Source organism: Ascaphus truei, unplaced genomic scaffold (assembly GCF_040206685.1).
Source record: "Ascaphus truei isolate aAscTru1 unplaced genomic scaffold, aAscTru1.hap1 HAP1_SCAFFOLD_737, whole genome shotgun sequence".
NCBI lineage: Eukaryota > Metazoa > Chordata > Amphibia > Anura > Ascaphidae > Ascaphus > Ascaphus truei.
The window spans coordinates 238-25,649 of NW_027457072.1; the positions used below are offsets into that span (position 1 = coordinate 238).

General features: G+C 44.5%; 1 protein-coding gene across 1 annotated transcript in view; it reads left to right on the forward strand.

Annotated features, from left to right (window-relative positions):
* Window positions 1–624: 624 nt before the first annotated feature.
* Window positions 625–25,412, forward strand: part of LOC142486098 (cilia- and flagella-associated protein 337-like) — a gene marked incomplete at its 5' end in the record, with an annotated part of 69,966 nt that continues 45,178 nt past the window's right edge. Inside the window, 7 exons of the mRNA XM_075584759.1 lie at window positions 625–777; window positions 3,162–3,359; window positions 5,788–5,976; window positions 8,223–8,414; window positions 9,641–9,901; window positions 22,160–22,324; window positions 23,320–23,469. Of these exons, the coding sequence (XP_075440874.1) occupies window positions 625–777; window positions 3,162–3,359; window positions 5,788–5,976; window positions 8,223–8,414; window positions 9,641–9,901; window positions 22,160–22,324; window positions 23,320–23,469 (1,308 nt within the window). The remainder of the gene's footprint in view (window positions 778–3,161; window positions 3,360–5,787; window positions 5,977–8,222; window positions 8,415–9,640; window positions 9,902–22,159; window positions 22,325–23,319; window positions 23,470–25,412) is intronic.

The window sequence follows — 25,412 nt, forward strand, 5'->3', positions numbered from 1 at the left end:
CCGCATAGAAGAGGAGGAGCAGACAGCCGCTGCCGCAGCCACTGCCACCGCTGCACGGAAAAAGACAGAGGTGGACGTTAACCTAGAGGCCCTAAATCAAGAGAGGGAAGCTGCTGCCGCCATAGCCCAAGCTGAAGTCTTAGAAGCAGCCGTGCAACAGGATGGCGGGGAGCAACCGTACAGATGGATAGCCTCAACGCACTGAAGACTCCGTAAGGAGCCTCTTCAGCGTAAATACCAGCGCACCATCTCAACACACGGGAGTGACTCCAAAGACCCGAAGACTTGCTAGGTCCACGTGGAGAAGACGCTGTTCCTTTAAGGGTACACGCTACCTGGGATAACCACAGCCGCAACAGTGATCCACACGCCAGTGCGCACACGGATGCACTACAACAGGCTCGCAATCCAGGTACACCCGCACGGGAAAACACAGCACCTCACACTGACCAGCAGTCATCACGCGTCCACGCCAATGAAGAGGCGACCGCAAGGACCCTCCCGGCAACTACCTCAGAACGCGACCAACATACCGATGCCTCAGGTCTGACAGACATGGGCAAGTACATGATCCGGCGTGACATGGTACAAACATGACTTACCAACTTTGACGACCGTCTTTAGAACTACCGAATATGGAAGTCCACGTTCAAAGACGCAATCAAGAGTCTGGACTTCTCCGCAAGGGAAGAACTAGGCCTGCTAACCAAATGGCTGGGGAAAGAATCCATAGAACATGCGAAGAGACTCAGGGCAGCGAACGTGAATCACCCCCAAGTAGGTCTTGACTTGGTATGGGAAAGGCTAGAGGAGTGCTACGGTAGCCCCGAAGCGGTCGAAGACGCACTCTTCAAAAGAGTCGACGACTTCCCTTGGATCACAGTCAAGGACTACTCGAAGTTGCGAGAACTCGGGGATCTGCCGCAGGAGCTGGAGTTTGCAAGAACAGACCATTCCTTAACAGGTCTCAACGTCCTAGACTCAGCTCGCGGAGTGAGACCCATCTTGGAGAAGCTACCCTACAAACTCCAAGAAAGATGGACGTCACAAGGCTCCAAATACAAAAGGGAGAAGCAAGTCGCCTTCCCTCCCTTCTCATTCTTCTTGAGATTCATCCGCGGAGCGGCAAGGACAAGGAACGATCCCATTTTCATCTTGGGTGCGCAGACCACACACAGTGCAAGCAACCTGAGGAATGAGAGACCAGTAGCGAGATACGGTAACACTCATCTCGGTCCACAGGACGGACGTGTCCCCCACGACCCAAACTACTCCCGATCAGTCGGTCGCCGGAGACAAGAAACCAAGGGACCCAAACAGGGAATGTCCCATACATAAAAGCCACACCCACTTAACAGATGTTTTGGGTTCAGGATGAAGTCCCTAGAGGAACGCAAGAAGTTACTCGAAGAATTCGGAGTCTGCTTCAGGTGCTGCGATTCCACGACTTGCCTAGCCAAAGACTGTAAAGAGGCCATCAAATGTGCAGTGTGTAAAAGTGACAAGCACGTAACATCGCTACATCCAGAGGCGCTGACACTCCACCAACTCAACAACCCATCCTCCATAGCAGAGCATGGCCGGGAGGAAGGAGAAGGAGAGCCAACATCTGTCACGTCTCAGTGCACCGAGGTTTGCGGAAAAGGAAGTGACAAAAAGACCTGCTCCAAAATATGCCTCGTCGCAGTGCACCCCCAGGGACAACCTGAGAGGGCTATCTGGATGTATGCAATCCTCGACGATCAAAGTAACAGATCATTAGCGACGACGGAATTCTTCAACTTATTCAACGCACAAGACAATGCCTCACCCTACACCCTCAGAACCTGTGGAGCTGAGACAACAGGGAGAAGAGCAAGCGGCTACGTTATACGTTCAGTGGACAACGGAGTGAAGATAGCTCTCCCCACACTCATCGAGTGCAGCTACATGACTGCAAACAGGGACGAGATTCCCACACCAGACGTGGCACGCCATCACCCACACCTCAGAGGAATAGCCAAATACATCCCGCCGGTAGAACAAGGCGCCAAGATCTTGCTGCTGCTCTGTAGGGACATCCTGAGGGTGCACAAAGTCCGTAAACAGCGCAACGGACCCCACAACCCGCCATTCGCCCAAAGGCTTGACCTAGGATGGGTGATAGTGGGCAACGTGTGCATTGACGAAGGGCAAGAACCAGACTATGTTGACGCCCGCAGAACAGCGATAACAGAATGTGGACATGCATCCCTCTCCGACTCATGTATTGGTCATATCCAAGTGACAGGAGGGCCAAGCAAGGAGGAGAGACAAGGTCTTACCCCTGAGAACAACCAAAACATCTTCGCATCAGCGGGATGTGACGATGGCCTAGGATGCTCAGCAGTCCAGACAACTGAGGATGATGAGTCGACTCCACCGAAGGAAGAAAGCAACCTCCTGAAGGTGACCAACGAAAGGATCGCCCAAACTAAGAGAAACAATCGGACAAAACTTCTGCAAGCAATGGTTCAACTGAGACGTACAGCCATTCCTTTCCACAGAATACCAAGTGGCAGAGCAGCCAGCCGCCACGGCTGGTACAGCTGCAAAAGATTGCACCCTGCAGGTGAAGCCACAGGGGCAAAAAGATTGTCCTCTCACACGTCTAAAAAGAGACAGTCGCAGAGACATTTCATAAAGGGATTTACAAGGGCAAAAGAGACTGTTCTTCGTTATGTCCAGGGAGAAGACAACCTCCTGACGGCAGTTAACACAGAGACACACAAAGGCGTTTCACCAAAATACATGGAGATGTTCTCGTGCAAGAGAAACGTTCCAACGGCCTAGGGTGCACAGCGTTCCAGACAACAAGGGACAGTAAAAAACAAGCACCATCGATGGAAGATGGAGAATTCCAGAAGTTAATGGATAAGGAGCTCTTCAAGGACAGATTGGGCAGTTGGGTGACCCCGCTACCATTCCGTTCACCAAAAAGACGCCTCCCAAACAACAGAATACATGCCATCTCTAGGCTCACTTCACTCCGCTGAGACCTACAAAGGAAACCGGAGCCCAAACATAACTTTGTGGCCTTCATCCAGAAGACATTCCTTAGCGGCCACGCAAAGCCAGCACCCTCACTGAAGGAAGGTGAAGAATGTTGGTATCTTCCATCATCTGGTGTCCACCACCATCAGAAACCCGGTCAGATCTGGGCAACGTTCAGCTCCAATGCTCAGCACCAGGTAGCCTCTCCAAACGACGCCCTACGCACTGGACCAGACTTGTCAGACAGTCTTCCAGGAGTGCTGATTCGAAAGGAGCCAGAAGCCATTACCTTCCGTCAAACACCAGGTGACGGAGTGACAGACTATCACGACTGGCACATCCACAAGGTGATGCCCTCTGTAGAGAATACCACGGAGATAAAAGGACTGTTCTCTCACAAATCTAAGAAGAAACATGACCAGAGACTTTTGCAAAAGACATTGTGGTGCACCCAGCTAACCTGGACCGGTGCACCCGCTTGGCATCCTTTGCCAAAGAACCTTTGCCAAGGGACTTTGAAGCCAGTGATACCGGCTGGTATCGCATCTTTGTGTGGACATGGACTTTCGCATTGTTTTGTGAATACGTTGTTATCTTTGTCATGCATTGCACATATGTTCCACATATTCCAGTTATATAGTGGTATCTCCAGATACCAGACGGGGAGTGTCATGGAACAAGTAATCCCATTTCTGCTCTCTCTGATCACCCCCCCCCCCCCCTTCTTTGCAGCTTCTGCCTGTCAGTTCCTGATTTCAGCTGCATGTATATTTGCTCTGCACACACACACTGTGCCTGTGTGATTTATACAATGTTTCTATTCCTGTCTCTGTTCATGAGGTCTGTGAGTTGCTATAGCAACCTCTGAGGTCTTTCTCAGAATGGGCTATTCTGCCCTCCCCTCTGCCTTGCTGACAGTTAGTTTGTCCCATCTCACTTCTTGTGTGACCCTTGCTCCTCACTTCCTTTTCCACCGTGAGTACAGCATCTTCCTGCTACTACCCTGGCAAGGTCCAATCCTTTTCACCTTTCCCTACTATCAAGCACTCACTATAGAGACACTCTCTCACAACACCATCATCCACAAGTGCCTTTGTGTATCTATGCTTTCCCCAATAAAGTGAAGAAAAGACAAGGAACTTGTTGTGCTTGTAAGTTGAGCTATCTGGGGCTATTCACACATCACACGTGACTCTGGCTTCAGAATATCTAGGGATCCTCACAGCCATATACAGCTCAACCTACTTATAACGCTGTGGTTGGGGTCCAAAGAATTGCTTCGCGTTATAAGCGGATCGCGTTAGAAATAATGTACAATTGTATACATTGTACAATAAAGTATTTTAGATACCAATAATCGTGTTGTAAAGAATATTTGGAGCCACGCTTGCATCGCGTTATAAGCGGATTCGCGTTGTAACAGATTGTGTTATACCGGGCTTGAGCTGTAATATATATGTATATATATATATCATTCCACATTGGTCTTCCACTTACGAGGAAGCTGGAATATGTCTGGGATCAAACCATGTTTTGGTTTTCTTTAATTAAATTTAGTAGGTAAAATTCCTTAGGACAGGGGTGCGCAAAGTTTTTTGGCTGCGCCCCCCCCCCCCCCGTGTCTCGGTCCCTGCGCTCACACCCCCCCCCTCCCGAGTGATCCGGCGTCAAATGACGCCGAGGGTCACATGACATGACGTCATGTGACCCCGCAGCGTCATTTGACGCGCTTAGTCATGACGATGCGGCACGTCACATGACCCCGCGGCAGAAGCCGGCTAAGTACAGGTTGCAGTGGCCTTGTGGTCCCCTGGTTTTTAATTTAAATGCCTCAGGAAAGAGCGCGGGGCCTCTGCAACTGCCTGCGCCGCCCCCCCCCCCACAAAAATCCTGCGCCCCAGTTTGCGCACCGCTGCCCTAGGATATATTTACATGGTTTTGCCAAGCTATCCGCCCAAGATCACGGCCGCCTTATTTAGAAAAACTACTATTGCGCCTTATAACGTGATACCCTCTGTCAAAAATTGTGCATCATGTAACCCCAGTGGAACGCACGCCATTAGCTTGCTATGAATTATATGAAGAATAACCTCTTCCAGGTGTTTCCAGGGTTGGTGACTTGCCTGTGTCACCAAACATACATCTCACGGCAATACGCTAGGCGAGTCCACGGTATACAAATGTGGATTTATTAATCGTCATAACTTAACCCCTGCAGTGCCCTGCAGCATACATCATGAATGGTGCTCCCCCACCCCCTCCCCCCCAAGGGAGCCCCTACGATGCAATCAGTACGTCATGGGAGTCGTGCTACTTCTCTAGAGGGTGTTTCAAGGGGAGCGTTCGCAGTCAAGAGCGCCGACCGCTGAATAACCGTGAAGGGTAGGTCCCTCCCCTTCCGTCTACATCAACGGAAGCAGGAAGTGATCTTGTAAGGATTTAGAAGAGTGATCATCGCTAGTCTCGGAAGGGGGAAGAGGGAGTAGGGGGTATGATACCTTTTATTGGACCAATAATGATATGTTATGCTCAGGAACCTGATGAAGGACCATGAGCGGTTGCAAAGCTTGTAACAGATCAACTTCTTGTTGGCCCAATAAAAGGCATCGTACCCCGTACTCCCTCTCCCTCCTTTCTTACTACATAGTCCATTCTTAGCTTTCTATTCCCATTTTGCTGGTCTGTTAGCATATTTGGCTTAGTAGCGTAAGATCAGACCGGCCTGGATTTAGTGTCCAAGCATGAAAGCCCATCCTTCTTCTGCCTTTCAACCAGGAAATTAAAGACCACAGCAATCTTCTAAACTACCAATCCATCCCCGATGTACACCCAGAAGCCATTACTAAACTCCTGTACGTCCCAGGGCAAGACCTCATCATTACCTCGTCCAGCAGCAACCGGGCCTCCGTGGTCATCATGGATATTACCCGAAAAGGAAAGATTTACACGTGGAAGATTAACAAGGTTTGATGTAAATTAGATTTATTTACATTAGAAAAGAGGCGTCTAAGAGGGGATATGATAACTATATACAAATATATTCAGGGACAATACAAGGAGCTTTCAAAAGAACTATTGTATTGTATGTCTTTATATAGTGCCATTAATGTACATAGCGCTTCACAGTAGTAATACACGTGACAGTCATATAAATAACAAATACAGTAATATAAATAACGGGTCATGGGAATAAGTGCTTCAGACATAAATGTAACATTTAGGAAGAGGGGTCCCTGCTCCGAGGAGCTTACAATCTAAATGGTATGTAGGAGGAACGTACAGAGACAGTAGGAGGGAGTTCTGGTAAGTGCGTCTGCAGGGGGCCAAGCTTTATGTATCATGTGTCTAGTAGTGTCTTCGGTGCTACGCATATGCTTCTTTAAGCAGATGTGTCTTAAGGTGGGTCTTAAAGGTGGATAGAGAGGGTGCTAGTCGGGTATTGAGGGGAAGGGCATTCCAGAGGTGTGGGGCAGTCAGTGAGAAAGGTTTAAGGTGGGAGAGGGCTTTAGATAAAAAGGGGGTAGAGAGAAGACATCCTTGAGCAGAACGCAAGAGTCTGGTTGGTGCATAATGAGAAATTAGGGCTGAGATGTAAGGAGGGGCAGAAGAGTGTAAAGCTTTAAGAGTGAGGAGGAGAATTGAGTGCGAGATGCGGGATTTGATAGGAAGCCAGGAGAGTGATTTTAGCAGGGGAGACGCGGAGACAGATTTAGGTAAGAGTAGAGTGATTCTGGCAGCAGCGTTTAGGATATATTGTAGGGGAGACAGGTGAGAGGCAAGAAGGCCGGACAGCAGCAAGTTACAGTAATTAAGACGGGAGAGAATGAGGGTCTGTGTCAGAGTTTTAGCTGTCGAGCAACAGAGGAAAGGGCGTATCTTTGTAATATATTCATCCCAAGGGCAGTACAAAGGACTCGGGTCATCCCTTTAGGTTGGAGGAAAGGAGATTTCACCAGCAACAAAGGAAAGGGTTCTTTACAGTAAGGGCAGTTAAAATGTGGAATTCATTACCCATGGAGACTGTGATGGCAGATACAATAGATTTGTTCAAAAAAAGGTTGGACATCTCTTTAGAAAGGAAAGGTATACAGGGATATACCAAATAAGTATACATGGGAAGGATGTTGATCCAGGGATTAATCCGATTGCCAATTCTTGGAGTCAGGAAGGAATTTATTTTTCCCCTTATGAGATATCATTGGATGATATGACTATGGTGTTTTTTGTTTGCTTTCCACTGGATCAATAAGTAAGTATAGATATAGGATAAAGTATCTGTTGTCTAAATTTAGCATAGGTTGAACTTGATGGACGTACGTCTTTTTTCAACCTCATCTACTATGTAACTATGTAACTATGATGTCGTTACATATGAACCCTTTTGCTGTCTTAAGAGCCTGGCGCTGTATTATACGTGCCTCTGACAATGCAGGAGTTAATTAATTTTCAAGGTGCGGTCCCGCTCAGGTTTTTGTTTTCCCATGGGGGGTCTCCGGAGGTGAAGCAGCGTTAATTTAAGCTCCGGGGAACCCATTGGTCTCTGAGATACTTGTTTCCGAAAGTTCCCCCGGTACCATCCTCTGTTGGGGATACAGATTAGAGGTTTACATTTCCCGCAGGGCGCAGGCCAATAGGAACCCGTGACATCATCGGCGTGACTTCCTATTGGCCTGCGCGTCCTGGAAGATTTAAGAATCAGGAGGTACCAGCAGCTCTTACGGAGGTAAGTAACGCGGGAAGCAGGGAGGTCACAGGAGCTGAAATGTGACAGAAAAAATTAGACTTTCGCATGAAATGCACCATTAAATTTCAGCACCCGTTCTTAATATGTTTTTCTTACATGTTCCTGACAGTATACGCAGAGCATGCAATCTAATTATTAAAGGGATGTACTGTTATTAGTGTTTTGGTTTTCTATTTGCCAAAATTAATGGGAAAAAATAATAATAATTGGCATTTTTTTTGCAAAAGCTCACTTTTTTGGGGGGTTCCCAAACTCAACAATTTGCCAAGTTTACTACAAAACAAAACAACCCCCCCCCCCACAAAAAAAGGAATCAGAGGATGACCCTCTGGGGTTTGGGCTCGTATTTGGGAATTTATTACGAGGGTTGGTTTGGAGTTCGACCCCCAATGCCAAATCTGTGAACGCCCTTATTAATGTTATCCTGAATTATACATGGCAGCTTCTATTCATCCTCTTCTCCCAGGGTGTTCGATGCTTCGACTATTGCAAAACACTCAACCTGCTCGCCACAGGAGGACTGGACCATAAAGTTCGGCTCTGGAACCAGTACGTTCCGAACAGACCCATCGCTGTCCTGCCAGAACACACCATGGCCATTCTGGACGTGGCCATATATGAGCCCCTGAGACAGATATTCAGCTTCTCCAAGGACTCAGTATGTATATAAGTATACAACCATTGTCTTACTAGTCTCATCTCTGACCACAGATATGGCCTAAGCCAGCGATTCCCAACAGAGGCGTTCTGGAACCCCATGGAGTTTGTGAGGTGTCTTAAAGGGGTTCTTAATGGCGGCTTCCAGACAGTATAGCGGGTTCCTGAGCCCGTGTGGGGACTGTGCACTTAGTAAGACCCCAAACTGCACCTTAATATGGGGGGTATCGTTGTCACAGCAGGAGGTTCCAAAGTTGCTCCCTCACAATCCTTTGCATCCACAGCAGCAAGGCATTGTGGGACGTGACTTTGGAAGCTCCCGCAGTGAGTGACAGCTATACCCATTCACCCTTGCTGCCTGCACACACTGAAGGGGAAGTTAGAGGGATTATTAAGCGTATGTTCCCCCCACGAGCTCAGGACACAATACTGCTTGGGATCGCTCACACAGTTTTGATAGCAATAGTCTGAGGAGTCAGCAATAAGATTTATTTAATTGGGGGCTCGCAGCATTCATCACATTCAAAACGTCTTTTGCATAAAGTATCATTTCTATTGTCCAACTGGAACCTGGCAAAAAACACCCGGGGATCTTTAACCCTTGAGATTTATTTACATTAGAAAAGAGGCGTCTAAGAGGGGATATGATAACTATATACAAATATATTCGGGGACAATACAAGGAGCTTTCAAAAGAACTATTCATCCCACGGGCAGTACAAAGGACTCGGGGCCATCCCTTAAGGTTGGAGGAAAGGAGATTTCACCAGCAACAAAGGAAAGGGTTCTTTACAGTAAGGGCAGTTACAGTGTGGGATTCATTACCCATTGAGACTGTGATGGCAGATACAATAGATTTGTTCAAAAAAAGGTTGGACATCATTTTAGATGGGAAGGTATACAGGGATATACCAAATAAGTATACATGGGAAGGATGTTGATCCAGGGATTAATCCGATTGCCAATTCTTGGAGTCAGGAAGGAATTCATTTTTCCCCTAATGAGATATCATTGGATGATATATCACTGGGGTTTTTTGTTTGCCTTCCTCTGGATCAATAAGTAAGTATAGTTAAAGTATAAAGTATCTGTTGTCTAAATTTAGCATAGGTTGAACTTGATGGACCTATGTCTTTTTTCAACCTCACCTACTATGTAACTATGAGATGCTGGAGTGGGACTGTCCGCAGAAGGGTTAAAACCCCCACGATTCTTCCCGTTCCCCAGGTCCTGAAGGTTTGGGACATCTCGTCGCACAGCTGCCTGCAAACTCTGGTGCTCAGGTTCCCCTGCGTCCAGCCCGGACGGGTGCAGGAACAAGGCGACTTCCCCTTCCTGCTGGTGCAGCAATCTTCCCCTCGCCTGCTTGTGGCGTACGCCGATTACATCGGGATGTTGAGGCTGGCGCGGGTCGACCCGGACGAGGAGACGCTGGTCACGCATGAGGCCCCCCTGTCTGGGGTCCTTTACAATGCTTTCTTTCACCAGGTGAGGCGTCACCGGGTCTGGCGCAGTTGGCCGCGGCTGTTTGGCAACGCACAAGGCATTCACAACGCACGAGGAGACTCTGGTAACTTTGTGTCGTTTCAATTTTATGTTTACTCTATATAGAATATAGTACATTACAATATATTCCTTTGCTATGGAAATTGACATAAATGAAGAAGTATTTTGGGGATGCAATCAGTGTGACGGTACTTCCAGCCTAATTTACATTTCATTTTCAAACCTGCACTTTGGCATTTTTGTGAACTAAAAATGGATTTGCTTTAACTATCATACATCCTGTGCACCGGCTTTTTGCCTTGATATATCTTAAAAGGAGTAATTCATGTTTCGTGTTTTTTTAACTTTTTTTTTAACATAGGGTTGAAGCAGGAGGGGGGGGGGTCTCCGGAGCTGAACCCTGTTAATTTCAGCTCCGGGGACCCCCTGCTTCCAGAGATATATACCTCCGAAGGGGGTGCCGGTATCTCTGCAAAGTTTAAAGCTCCCGTGTCACATGGGTCAATGGGAAAAGCCGAACCTGATGACATCACGGCTTCCTATTGGCCCGCAGAGCGTGGAAGCTTTGAACCCTGCTAGTCAAGCGGAGTGGCTACTGGCACCCCCTACGGAGATATCTCCGGAAGCAGGGGGTCCCCGGGGCTCAAATTAACAGGGTTCGGCTCGTCAGACCTCCTGCAACCCCCTCCCCAAAAAAATAGGAGTGAGTCTAGGACGGACTTCTCCTTTAACTATGCCAATTTTCCAACAAGACACAGCTGAATCACTCTACGTAAACCGTTCTGTAGCCCAAGTCAGCAGGAAAATCAGAAAGGTAAAGACGAAGCTTCCCACGGTACAGCGATTACGGCCTTCCAGAAAAGGCCCTCGCGGCTTCCGCGGAGGTAATAAAAAGCTGATCAACTGACATCTCGCAACCTTATAAAAAAAAAAGAAAAAAGAGGGCAATTTCCCAGCAATTTGGGACCTGAATTTGCATTTCATTTCAGAGGAGAAACACGGCCGTCTGTCACGGCCGATTGAGCAGCCGAGTTTAAATAAAAGAAATAAATACAGAAATATTCATTGTTCGGCTATTTCATCCGGAAAGGGAGTCATCTTGCATGTGAGATCTGGGGTTTGTTTAACCTCCCGGGTGCTGGGGGGAAGGCCAGAAAAATCACATTAAACCTGCCGTTTTTGTTAGCGTCTTTTTCTTCTTTCTTTTTTTTTAACCCAAACTTGCCATGTCCCTTAACCATCGTCATACTGGGAAGCAGATGATGGATTCTAGCAGGAAGGTATAGGAGGAAAACGTGGGAGACAATGTATCCTTCTGTTGCATTTCAACCAGGGAATTCTTTCCAGGGAGAAAGTAGATACTTGATATATTTTTACCCAATTATGAAAGAGTTTGCCTTCTAAGGCTGGGGTCATGGTACCGCAGACCGTGCGGAGGTGTCCGCATGCTGAGCGCACAGGCTGCCTTAAGGCAGTGTTCGCGTCCGTGCGGTGTGCGGGCGCGTCCGTGCGGAAGCAGGAGGGGGCGCGCGTTGCGTGAGAAATCAGTTAAACTGATTTCTCAGCGCGACAGACAGGTCACGTGAGCGTTTCGCCCAATGAGGGCGAACCAGCTCCGTGACGCCCCAAGGATCTCCCCCAGGAATGCCCCCACGGCCCGTCCACCATGGTCAGGGAAAGCGCCCGCTTTCCCACAGCCTCCGCACGCCTCAGCGCGAGCGAAGGCACCATGGCCCTAGCCTAAGGCAGTTTCCATGCTTAGAGTGGCGCGATTAAACACATTAAGTCTTTGCGAACGTCCATAGAGCGTGCGCGCACGTGAGCGACGGTGCGACTAGTTTTTCATTATTTTTTTTTTTGGCGCGCGACGGGCAATGAGAGCGAACTGCTCGTGACATCATGGACACACGGCTCCGGCACGCCTCCCCGTCGCTGTGGATCACTGGCCACAGATCGCTTGGACGAAAAACGCGCGTGACGTCACATGCGAGTTTCTTAGCGTGGACGCGGCCTAAATAAGGTGACTTGCGCGGTGTGGTTTAAACTGCAGATCTGAACATTTTGGGTTTGGACATAGAACTTGGCACATTGTTTGCGTCAATTTAACTTCCTCCCTTTGCAAGGGTTGCCCTACAATATTTCATCGCAGCACAAATCTGTGTCAGCCAAGTCTGGGTTAAAGTACAGAGCCAGCAACTCATGCCAGGACAGACGATATTTATTTTGGACTCTGAACGGAAGTCCAACTTATTTATTAAGTTCATATTGTGAGAAACGGGAAAATTATCATTTGTTTCGGCTACTTAAAGGTGCAGTTAAGAACTCCTTTTGTGTTATACATGGATGTGAAGTAGGGGGTCCACAGAACTCGGTCATTTTAGCACCGGGGACATCCTTGTTCCCAAGGTACTTACCTGTAAAGCTAGTGCTGGTACATCTGCATCATTAAATACCCCTCATCATGTGGACCAATAGGAAGCCATGACAGATGATGTCGTAGCTTCCCATTGGCCCACTAAACCCCCATATTGTTTCCCCAGGAGGGGACGGTACCAGCGCTACCTTCACAGGTATGTATCTTGGGAAGCAAGTGGGTACTCTGAAACCAAAATTATACGGTTCATCTCTGGGGACCCCCGGCTTCCTATGGGTTGGAGGGAAGAAATGTAGAGGTTAGTTAGAAGGATTCTCTCTCTCAAATGCCCTATCCCCACTAACTTCTAATATCCCCTTTCGTGGCATTTAATATATTTGGAAAGAAGACCAACCCCTCCATGCCTCCATGCCCTTTCTACATCTGCTGGTATCATCTCATCCAACGATCTCCATAATAAGATGTATGTCCTGTCTCACAACTTCTTCCTTTGTAGTCTATCCCAAACTCTGCTGCTACGATAATTTCTCCCAGAACTGCCTCTGCTCATCTCCTCCTTAATTCCCTCTCCTGACTTCCCAACAAGTTTCGGATCACCCACAAAGTTCTCCTCCATACATTCAAGACTCTCCTCTCACGTGCTCCTTCCTACATATCCCTCTCTGATCTCTCGTTATGCCCCTGCTCGTCTCCTGCACTCTGCCCATAACTGTCTCCTCTCCACCACTTTCACCTCTTCTGTTCTCTCACCAGGAACCCTTCCCCCCTCACAGCCCCTTACCTGTGGGACTCCCTCACCCTCAGTATACACCAACCACCATCAAGGCCAGACACTGCCACCTACTTCACTTACCCACCATCAAGGCCAGGCACTGTCACCTACTGCACTTACTCCCTCACCTGTTGTTTCTGTAACTCTCCCAACATAACACTTAGATTGTAAGCTCTCCGGTGCAGGGATTTCGCTTCCTATTGTCTGACTTTCCTGAGCTTATTGTAGTATAATTCCCTGCACGGTATTGTCTCTTTTGTAAAGCGCTGAGTACACTGTGGGCGCTACGTGACGCTATACATACATATAGCTGTGATGGATATAGAAAGATGGGAAGAGTGCACCTCATCCTAACAACAATCCATTTATTCTCACCAATTAAAGCTGCAGTTCAGTCTTTTTTTTAATTTTATTTATTTTTTTACTTCAATATTTTCATGTGGGCAATCTCTAATTACCTAAAGAACTGTATAGCTGCAGGTCAATTCGTTCTCCATGTATTGATAGGCGAAATTTGGTGACATAATTAGAGCTGGCATATGTTTATATTCTGCCTCTGTTAGGTCCAGTCTACCTGACCAGACCTTAGAGCAGGCAACTTCTTCTACTCGACCCGGGGAGATTCATCACGCAGCTGCTATATGCTTCTGGTCTCAGATATGATAGTCGAGCTCGGAGAAGCAAAGACTCAATGCACACAAGGTAGCCGAGTCATCACCTCTGTTTTAATATGCTTAACAGAGGAATATTTATACAAAAGGCAAGGACAATACATCGTGTGTCAATTTCATACATCTGTTACAAATTCAGTTCCCATGTATAGATCATACATCTAAAATGACATATATCATCTGGCCTAAATTAGTAGAAATATGGATCAAAGGTCAATAACTACTAATGGGGTCAGAAACAAGACTAGAGGTCTTGTTTCTTATAATCTTGTTTCTTATGTAATAGATATCCTGGGACAGCTGGTCTAAAGCTGAAATACTTTTACCATCTAGTCTTCTTGCGAAAATAAAGCTTGACACATATTTATTTTAACCTGTTCAGTCCCTGAAAAGAACAGAGCTGGCAGATACAGTTTTTAACCTTACATTCCCTCCTTTTGTTCTGGAAGAACAATCCAATCGACCAGTCCCATTTATTCTTCTACATACCACTCAGGAGAGGAAAAACTCCAAGGGAGAAACCTCTAAGAGACCATGGGGATGCAGAAACCTATCTCTTTTAGGTACCTCGTTTGATAATCAGAGATGAACATATGGGTGGTTGACGAGTACCAAGACTATTGGTATTTCTCGCTCTCATTGTGGGAAACATATACATAACTGTAGAGCTAGAAGCAGAAGCAGCTTTCTTTTGGCAAAAATAGAGCTGATTACACTTTTAGCCATCTGAATTAACATATACACACAAAGTAATAAACTTGCGATTGCCATGATTCCATAAAGAATTTTCATTCCCAACGCACCTAGCCAATTTCCAAGACCAAATGTCCAATCGAACCCTTTTGGTTCCTCTCGCATTCTAGATTGAATTTCTGGTAGAGTGTCCATGTCATGATGTATACTTTTTGATTGGTCATCAATATAAACACAACATTCTTTACCTACTAACTTACAAACCCCTCCTTTTGCTGCCAAGAGATAATCTAGTGCCATACAATTTTGCAATACTGTTGCTCTAATTTGTTGCTATTTGCTACTGAGTCTTAAAATAGCGTCTTTAGTATCGTTAAAAACGGCATCTATATTGACTACTAAAAAATCCCCTTTTGCATATAAATCATACATTCCTAAAAAGGTATTAGACCTCCCGCAACTCTCTTAACTGAGCTACTTTTAATAATTAATGCCTTTCAATTTCGTATCCTTTGCTTAGGTAGGGGGAACATTATTTAAATTCTATTTCTGAGCATAAGTGGGGGTTGGTGTGGGTTAATATTTCCTAGGAGCGACTGCCCAACACATACATCTTACATACTACATTTACTCAGAATATCGGAACAGACAAAATGGATGCCATAGTCAAAATGGCTGACTTGTGATCCTTTCCTTGTGGTTGACACACACCCTTCCCACCTTCCTCATATCCAATCTTCTCAGCCCCCTCGTATCCTTTAGAGACAGTCTTTTTAAAGAACGGTTAACCATATCATAGTCCTGCTGGACCAAAAAAATAGTCCCATAGTGCATAACTTGATTCCTATCTGGCCATTGTATCGGCCCAGTTGATTTCTTTTTTGGTCTCTTCTTCTGGGGGACTGCTGACATTTTCATCACCAAAAAGAGACATAGCATCGGTGGGGGGGTTGCAACACACTTCTGGACCAAAGTATTGCTGTTCATAACACAGAGAGTAATGAGTAGGACAAACATACATACAAAAACATCCACTAGCTTCGCTCCCAGCGAAATAATCTAACCACCAAGTCCCAACAAATCCCAACCCTCATTTCTACCTTTAAACACTAAAATCACTTTCCCAAATAACATAACCTGGTCTAGTTGCAGGATAATACTTTATCTATCCTTCTATCACAGAGTCAATAACTTCCCTAGGGCAAAGTCGTATTTCTACTCCCTTCGTAACCAGTTTCTTTTATATATATATAGTTCTACAAATATCTTATAGCATTCTTGTCTTTTTTCAAGGGGTTAAATATAACTCTCGTGTTCCTGGGGTGCAACTTATTGGGTATGGATAGTACATTGGGTTACATTGCACATAAGATGTGGGCTTTGTTTACCAGGATTCCATTATATAACAAAAAGGTGTGCATATATGCTATACACAGGACAATAAAACAAAAGACATATTATTAAACAAAATATTCCTGTTACTACCCTATCATCTTAATGTGAACACCACTTATATAAACCTAACAGCATAAACATTGTAATTAAAATAATAAAACCTGTAAAAAAGGTTATTAAAAAGTTCAAAGTTCATATATTGAGGTCCGGATTTCTGGTACGAACTTTTCTCCTTCTTTGGTTAGTGCCGGGTTTTATTGTGACCCAAAACACCAACTGAAAATAACTGTGTCTTTAGGCCTTCCCTTCTGTATTGAGGTTTAATTTTGAAGCGACTGTGGGTGCACTTATGTAACATGGATCCAGGAAAATACTCTGACGGGGTAGCATCTGGAATGGGCCTCTCCACTTTAGATGAAAAGCGCTTTTGCGTCACCTTTATCTTCATCTAATTAGAAGGACTGCACCTGAACATGAGACACTCAAACAATTGCATTAGTTTCACACAATAGACGCTGATTAAAATCGTCTGTTTAGAGCATAATCATACAACATTAAATCTAAAATGTACCTGGGGCGACCATTGGTTTTCCCATGAGAAAAATTCTTTCTGATTGTCACGGTAGGCCAGGCCAAATACACCTTTATATTTAAGGGATCGGTCACAAAGCAAAACAGGCAGAAAAATACATTGCGGTTTATTCGGATAGGACCTTGGAAACACACAGAAACACAAGAAACAGAGAATATACTTTGGGGGACCTTATACTTATTAGGGAAATAACTTGGGGGGATTTGGGCTCAAAATCAAGGAGTTTGGGGGACACAGGGAAGCCCTAGTGTAATTCACCCTGCGCACTGTCAAATCATGCCTGCTTGCTGGGGAAAATTAAGTGACTACCAGCACTTTGGACCCCTCACTCCTGCAACCATAATAATTATATTTCCACCCAAATATCCCCCTAAAACTGACACACAAAATTTCACAGTTCAAGGGCTAATGGAACATGACATAGGAAATAACAGGGTCAGTTCACTTTCAAGCACTCCATATCTGAGCTGGGGCATTGGAATGCTTATTCACATGCTAATTCACCAACCTGGGTTTAAATCACAGGACAAGCACAATGCATTGTATGTTTAAAACACATACAACCAACATGTAGACACAAGAGCTTGCACTCCACCATTTGCACCTATCATGTGGGGTTCTAAAACCTTCTCTTCTCTAAGACACCAGCTAAGAATACCTTGCTGACAGGCCAAAATATCCCCTCCGTTTTCTATCATGTGCCAGGAGACTGCTCTGCAGCTATTTCTCATAAGGGGCCACCCATACAAGGCAATCCACTTATAAACTCGCACAGACAGCTGCAGTCCCATGAGGCAAAGGGAATACACAGAGAATGCATTAACTAGCCCACTGGTCTTACACAGTTAATCCCACATACACAGTTCCTAGCTTATACCCCTATGGGGGACAGTATCAAAGGGAAAAATTATAGGCAACACAGTAAGGTACAATATTAGACCCAAGAGCTGACAATCTCAGCCCTTGCCATTCGGTTTCAGGGGCAGCCAGCAATAATAACAGCAATAACACCCTCCTTTTGTTCACTTTTATTACATGTGAACAATATCACATAAAGGATAACAGCATTTAAAGCATAACCTTAATGGAATTGCTTGACGTATAGCAAAACTAACCTGAAACCTTTGGGTATAAAATTTACATTAAAAATCTCAAAAAAAAAAAAACCCTACTGAATATAAATATAATCTGCTATAGTCTTCTGACAGAAACTTTTAGAACACCAAATAACATCTGGTTTGCTGAAAGAACAACCTGTAGCATAAAAAAACTCATAGACACAGATTTAAAGGTGGGACACATTTGAGAGAAAAAGATGGTTAAAAAATGATAAAATATTAAATATTTGATCAACTTTGCAGAAAAATAATTCCACATAGAACCCTCTAGTATACTGGCAGACCTCGCTAGGGTCAGTTTTCCTTGTCCATTGCTTTACTGCTATTTCAGGGTCTGCACACTTATACGTACATCAGCACTAGAGTATTTTGTGCTGATTACATTGGACTAGTGGTTACTTTATCCACTTCACTGTTCGCACTGCAAGACACTAGTTTAATGATTCTATGCAGTTAATCAGTGATCCAGAACATTACATTGTGCTCATACTATAGGTTCTGAGCATTTAATATCTGTTTTAATTCCCATCATTTTACACGGATATTAAAGATTTAAGTTTTAACCACTTTATTACCCACCCACCAGGTGTTTAGAGTGCTCATTCTAGGTTACTGTCCTTTGTTCATTTGAACTCTATATTAATCAATTTACAACTGTTTCCATTTCAAGCCATATACCAAGCTCAAAATAACTCTCTGGGCTTCCTGCCAGAACCTTGTAACAAAAAAAAAAGGTTAATTACTGGTTACTGCAATACAATTTAGGACAGCTTGAAATATGCAGCTCGTCACAGAGCCCGATAATGTTACTGGTATTCAAAAATTAAAACTGGATCTTTGTTTAACAGAATATTATAGACTTAATATATACTTTAGACAGTTTTAGTTACTGGTTATACACAAAAACAGCACAGAGTGCAGACACAAAACAAACAGAATTTTACGCTTCATTCACACATTCAACCAGTTTTTACAAAAATAACAGACACATATTTTCTCACCTATTCTAATAAATAGGAAAACAAAACAATTTGATCCTGCAGACTAAATTTATAAAGATATCCTTTTTTTTCATATCATAATTAACTTTTAAAACTAATTTTAAAATGCTGAGCTTCTAGTTAGCTTTGTGTCTAGAATATATTTCGCCTGTTATTTCTATATAATATATTCACCTGATTTTATCTGTGGAGATTTAGAGAAAAAGAATTGTAATTCTGTTTAAGGAAATAAATCGCCTGGCCAGTACGATAAACATCCTTATTATTCCAGTGACAGAACTGTATACAAAAATAATTAATCCTTTCTTTATTCTTTTTTTCTCCACAGATACCCAAAACTTTCCCCTTTCCAGTATTAATTAGTTTATATTATAATGGGGGTGTACTCCTTTTAAAAATTAAATTTCAACATGAGCAATTAATTATATTCTTATTTTAGAAGCACTTGCCCTGAATAGTAATTTTGTATACATACAATAAACCGTTTTTCTTATTATTCAATGCAAATAACACTTTCATATGGATAGAATTCACTCAGATTCTTACAAGCACACACACAGGGATTACATACAATCAACCTTTTTATCATATTCATGCCTGAAAATGTAATAAAAACATTCTAATGGAAAAAGAAACCTATACCTGTTATACTCTTGTTTTCCACTTTTCAATTCAGACGGGAAAATATTATTAATTCAACTTAAAATACACTCATACTTGGTTAATGTGGCACAAATAATTTGGGTTTGCATGTCTTAAAATTAAATTGGAAAAATTATATGTTTCTGTCTTTCTCTCTCCTAAGAGCTCTGCTGACTTGCTAACAACATTTCAACAAAAAGAAAACCATCTCTGTAACTTGTCCTATAAAACAAAATTCTTATTATTTCAACTTTCTAATTCTTGTCTCTCTCTTTTTTTCTTCTCTGTCTTCAACATTCCTGTTCCTTTCCTGTGTAACAAATCACTGGGGGGAAAAAAGGTGGGGGCTAGAGCGGTTTATACATGCAGGCAACTTGAGAGGGAGACAGACAAAAAAAAAAATCTTTTATCTTCCCAGCTTTGTTGCTGTGCTTGAGAGTTAATTGAGGCACCTATGCCACACTGCATTCATCCATAAGGGTTATTTTAACTCATCCTACAGTACATTTCTTCATACAGTATACCTATAATCCCATAAACAATTTATAAAGGAATTTTATCTTAACAAGCATACAATAAGGTTAGTCTTATCATTCTTAATATCTTAACCTAAACAATTATTAGCTTATCCTAAATTACCATCATATCTGAGACACCATATCAGTACAGCCCGTTTCAATTAAACAAATGGGACTCCAACCCTTTGTTATATAAATCGGAGACTCAAACTCTCGATTCTCAATTAAACAATTGGGACTCCAACCCTTTGTTATATAAATCGGAGACTCAAACTCTCGATTCTTCTGCCCTATAAAATTTAGGTTCTTTAGATTCGCAGAGAAACGGTGAGAAACAATAAAATATGTTTTTCTCACCTTTTTTCTGTGCAAATCCCACTTCTGACACCATTTGTTAGGTCCAGTCTACCTGACCAGACCTTAGAGCAGGCAACTTCTTCTACTCGACCCGGGGAGATTCATCACGCAGCTGCTATATGCTTCTGGTCTCAGATATGATAGTCGAGCTCGGAGAAGCAAAGACTCAATGCACACAAGGTAGCCGAGTCATCACCTCTGTTTTAATATGCTTAACAGAGGAATATTTATACAAAAGGCAAGGACAATACATCGTGTGTCAATTTCATACATCTGTTACAAATTCAGTTCCCATGTATAGATCATACATCTAAAATGACATATATCATCTGGCCTAAATTAGTAGAAATATGGATCAAAGGTCAATAACTACTAATGGGGTCAGAAACAAGACTAGAGGTCTTGTTTCTTATAATCTTGTTTCTTATGTAATAGATATCCTGGGACAGCTGGTCTAAAGCTGAAATACTTTTACCATCTAGTCTTCTTGCGAAAATAAAGCTTGACACATATTTATTTTAACCTGTTCAGTCCCTGAAAAGAACAGAGCTGGCAGATACAGTTTTTAACCTTACAGCCTCTGTCACTCAGTGGAATCTTATGAATATTCATGAGCACTCCTGCACTGACATGTGCTAGAGGGAGGGCAGGGCTGACAAAGGGGTGTGCCAGGGCTTGTGACAGGACATGAAGGGGCAGCGCCTTAGCAAATGGCTGTTAAAATAGAATACAAGAAAATTGGTCTTTCAAAGTTGTTTTTTTAAAAACAGAAAATGCTAAAAGTATATTTTCTTACTACAGAACTGATTTATTAAAAACACACATGCAGGATATTGACTGAACTGCAGCTTTAAAAACCACAATTCCACCAGAGATCATCACAAAGCCCCAAAATACACCACATCTACAGGTGGAGCACACCTTAGTGGTTGCGTTGCCGTGGTCACGCAACAGAGACCGTCTCAGGCCACGACACCGAAGGTTTAACACTGCAGGGGGGGGTGGTCCCATTCAGGAGCACAGGCCCTTCACAGCGCGATGGCAGCAGACATTGTCCCCCGCGCCGTAGACTTTTGCTTCTTCATCCGCAGCGATTCGGACAGTAAGTCTTACTACGTCTGTACACCGACCTTCCAGCGCTACCGGGAGATGGATCACAACGGAAGCCGACGCCCATTTCGCGTGTAACGCTGCCTGTCCCGCCCTGACGAAGCGTGAAACGGCCGTTGGCTTCCTGTGTGATCCATCCCCCCCCCCCCCGCCTCAATATGTGACCTATTTAAATATATAAATCTCCCACGTCATGCCACGGGAAGCCGTAACATCAGCCGTTGCGGCTTACTATATTGGCCGGCGTGGCACGTGAAATGTAAATACCAGGAAGTGCCCACGCTATCTTCATGGGTAAGTATCTCAGGAGCCAGTGGGTCCCCCGAGCTGAAAATAGCACCGTGCGACTCCAGGGACCCCCGGCATTCTGTCCTGGTAATAAAAAAAAGGGGAGAGACAACTGCTGCTTTAAAGAAGCAACCCAGGCAATATATTTCCTACTTTAATTTTTTTAATAAATCAGTTCTGTAGTATTAGATAACTTCTTTTTTTAATACAACTCTTAATGACATTTTTAATGAGTATTAATATACGGAGCATCCGTTGATCTCTATAGCAGGTTTAGCCACCTCCCCAGCAGTGCAAGATCTTTATAACACTTTCCGGTTTGTGATACTTTGTTGCCAATGTTCCCAGCAGTTTGAGCTGCAAACTGTAATAGTAGATAATGTTACCTTAGTAATATAAGAATACATTGTAGCTGCTGACTTACACTGATTGATGGCTTGATTGAAACGGAAAGGGGGCCATTTAGTGAACCCAGGGAAGCGGATCTTTGCTGATCGATCACGGGAGAACAAATCGATCGGCAGCTTAGGTAATTAGTGGTCAATATAGGTAATCAAAGGCTGCATATAAATAAAACAATTTTTTTGTTTCAAGTCCCACTTGGGTTGACACCCTAATCAGGAGTCGCAACAATATTTTATATTTTATATATTTTATATTTTAAATCGTATATAAGGCACGATAGATGGAATCTGCATTCCGTTTCCAGGTGGTAACGGGCAGCGAGGATTCTACGGTCGCGGTTTGGGATGTTGAAACAGGCACTAAATGCCTCCTACTCAACAATGTGCATGGACGGGAAGAAATCACCTGCATGGCGTTTGACAAGTCCCAGAGGAAGCTCATTACGGGCGCCAGGAATGGCACACTGAAGGTATGTACGCGAGAACCAGCGCAGTCGCTCAATGGAGTCGCAGCACGAAAAATAACCATTTGTACTCAATTAAAGTACTTGGCTATCTATTGATTCTGAATCAGAAACCCAGGTTAAAATAAAAACAATACCATTTTATTACATCAAATTATCTCACAGCTGATTTACGATGGGGTGGGCTTATGTTGTTTCAAAAGAAACTACATAAGACAGCAAGGTTTTATGAAAAATCAGATTTCAACAGAGGTGTGTTTGGGCCAAACACATGATATCTAATTTCTCTGCACCAGTGACCTCTCTGGGGTAGACCTATGACAGAAATTTGTCTAAATTTAGCATAGGTTGAACTTGATGGATATATGTCTTTTTTCAACCTCAACTACTGCATGTAACTATGTAATATGGTAATGTATATATTTTTCTGTTTACGTGTATCCTTTTTACTTTGAGAAACTGTTCTACATTTATTGTAATTGTATGTTATTGTAATCCCTTTTCTGTCATCTAAGCACTGTGTATATATATATATATATATATATATATATATATATATATATATATATATATATATATATATATATATTAAAACATTTAATAAGTAATGCTGTGGGCTCCAAATGAACTGTTGCACTCTCTGGAGAGAGTATTTACATTTTCAGACACATTTTGCTACAGCGGATTTTTGTGTGTAAAGTGCATATTTTTTTATACAATAAACAGGGACTTTGGACCCTGGCAGATATGTGTGTTAACCCTTGTCCTTTAGGGGGTCTATTGTCCATCGGAGGGACCTTTGCAGAGCTGAAGAGTGGGACCGCTTGCGAGCGGAGTATTAACCCTTGCCCTGTATGCCGGTCACGTGCTCACAGGAGTGCCGTACGTGACAAACATGATTAACTCACCTGACAATAACTCTGCATTGTTGTGTACGGGGGTACTTGTGTGCAGGTGTGATTAACGAGAACGCCAGTAAATATGTCTCTTAATTGTCCCAGATCTGGAATGTGCAGAACGGACACAACTTGCACAGGCTGCAGGCGGTGGAAGATGCCGAGGTCACCTGCATCCTACCACTGAGGGAACACAAATTCCTTACAGTCGGGTGGAATCGGAAAATTGTGATTTATGATACAACGCAAATGGAGGTGAGTGATTTGGATGCTATACAATCCATCCTAACACTGCCAATTACCCAAGAGTATGTTTGCTGGTCTTTGCAGTGAACCAACCTATGCTCTTCATAGACATAGGCAATATTTACGAAGTAGTGCTATTCCACCAGACACCTTCCAGTGATGGGAGCAGTCTTCTGGCCAGGGCCGACGAGAAGGGAGGGGGCGTTGCCGGTACAAATTACCGGGGCTCGGCAGTCGCCTCGGCCCGGCTATGTTGCATGTGTTTGTCACTCCTTGCTGCCGCCCTCCTCCACCGCAGCGTCAGAGGACGTCACGACATCTCGTTACCATGGCAACACGATGCCGTGCCACGTCCCGTTGGTGACGTCCGCTGCATGATTTGATGCTGCAGTTCAGAAGGAGAAGGAGGGCGGACGCCACAGCTAAGTGCGGGAGAGAAAAGAGCTGCTGGGGGGCGTACACGATCATGGCGGCCATGCTTCTGGCATAGCACTGCTTCGCAAATACGGGCCATACGCTGTACACGAGCTTGTGACGAGTCGCACGTTTACATGTCAACTACATCCGAAAAAATGCCCACGTTGGTCCACTGCTCACAGCCACAGAAAGAGTCAGATACTTCGCAGGTGGTGATACCTTTCGCTGACTTCGCAGGTGGTGATACCTTTCGCTGAACCAAAGTATCAAATCATACAAGGTCGCCTTGTGCGTACGATTTCGAGAGCGCAGGCGTCTCTTTATCAGATGTGATCTCTAAACTGGAGACAAAATACACAGAGGTGTAACATAGCGGGAGTTGGTTAACAAATATAATACTGCGTGCAAACTGGCTTATAATTACAAGCTGGAGTATTAATGCTCAGATGTAAATTGCAAGTCTGTGCACAAAATATTAACCATTTCAGGCCAGGGATTCATTGAGTGTATAAATATGATCAGTGCTTGACAAATCACCCAAAAATCTACTCGCCGAACAAAAAAATCTACTCGCCACCTAGACCCGCCCTCCCCCCCAAATGGAATAAATTCCTAGTAAGAACAACATTCGTTTTTGACATAAGTTTATTTATTGTATTACATTTATACTTTACTACAATTAGCCCTTGTTACGTGCGTGTGTGTGTGACTAGTTTCCTGCACCCATTAACCAGTGTCTGGATGCCCCCACTTCAAAATATCTAAAGCAGCAATCCCGCCTGGGATCTTACCTGATCCGCAGCGCCTCAATGTCCAGGTACCCTCATTCCCGCAATGTTATATGTTGGAGGGGAGGTGTTCCCTACCTGTCTTCTGGGTTAGGGGGGATTCCGATGTCTCCCGCGTGAAGCTTGAGAGTCAGATCTGGAAGAAAGCAGTATAGGTTATTTCGGTGTAGTAAAGGACAGTTAAGATATACAGGGTAAATAAGATATCCAGATCCAGAGTGTGGGAGACAGAGAGGAGAGACACACACACAGACAGAGAGGAGAGAGAGAGAAACAGAGAGGGGAGACAGACAGAGAGAGGGGAGAGACAGACAGGGGAGAGAGACAGAGAGAGGGGAGAGGGGAGAGAGAGACAGAGAGAGGGGAGAGAGAGACAGAGAGAGGGGAGAGATGGAGGGGAGAGACGGAGGGGAGAGAGGGAGACGGAGGGGAGAGAGGGAGACGGAGGGGAGAGAGGGAGACGGAGGGAGAGAGGGAGACGGAGGGAGACGGAGGGAGACGGAGGGAGAGAGGGAGGGATAGGGAGGGAGGGATAGGGAGGGAGGGATAGGGAGGGAGGGAGAGGGAGGGAGGGATAGGGAGGGATAGGGAGGGAGAGGGAGGGAGAGGGAGGGAGAGGGGGAGAGAGGGAGAGAGATAGGGGGGAGAGGTGAGAGAGATAGGGGGGAGAGGGGAGAGAGAGATAGGGGGGAGAGAGAGATAGGGGAGAGAGAGATAGGGGAGAGGGGAGAGAGAGATAGGGGAGAG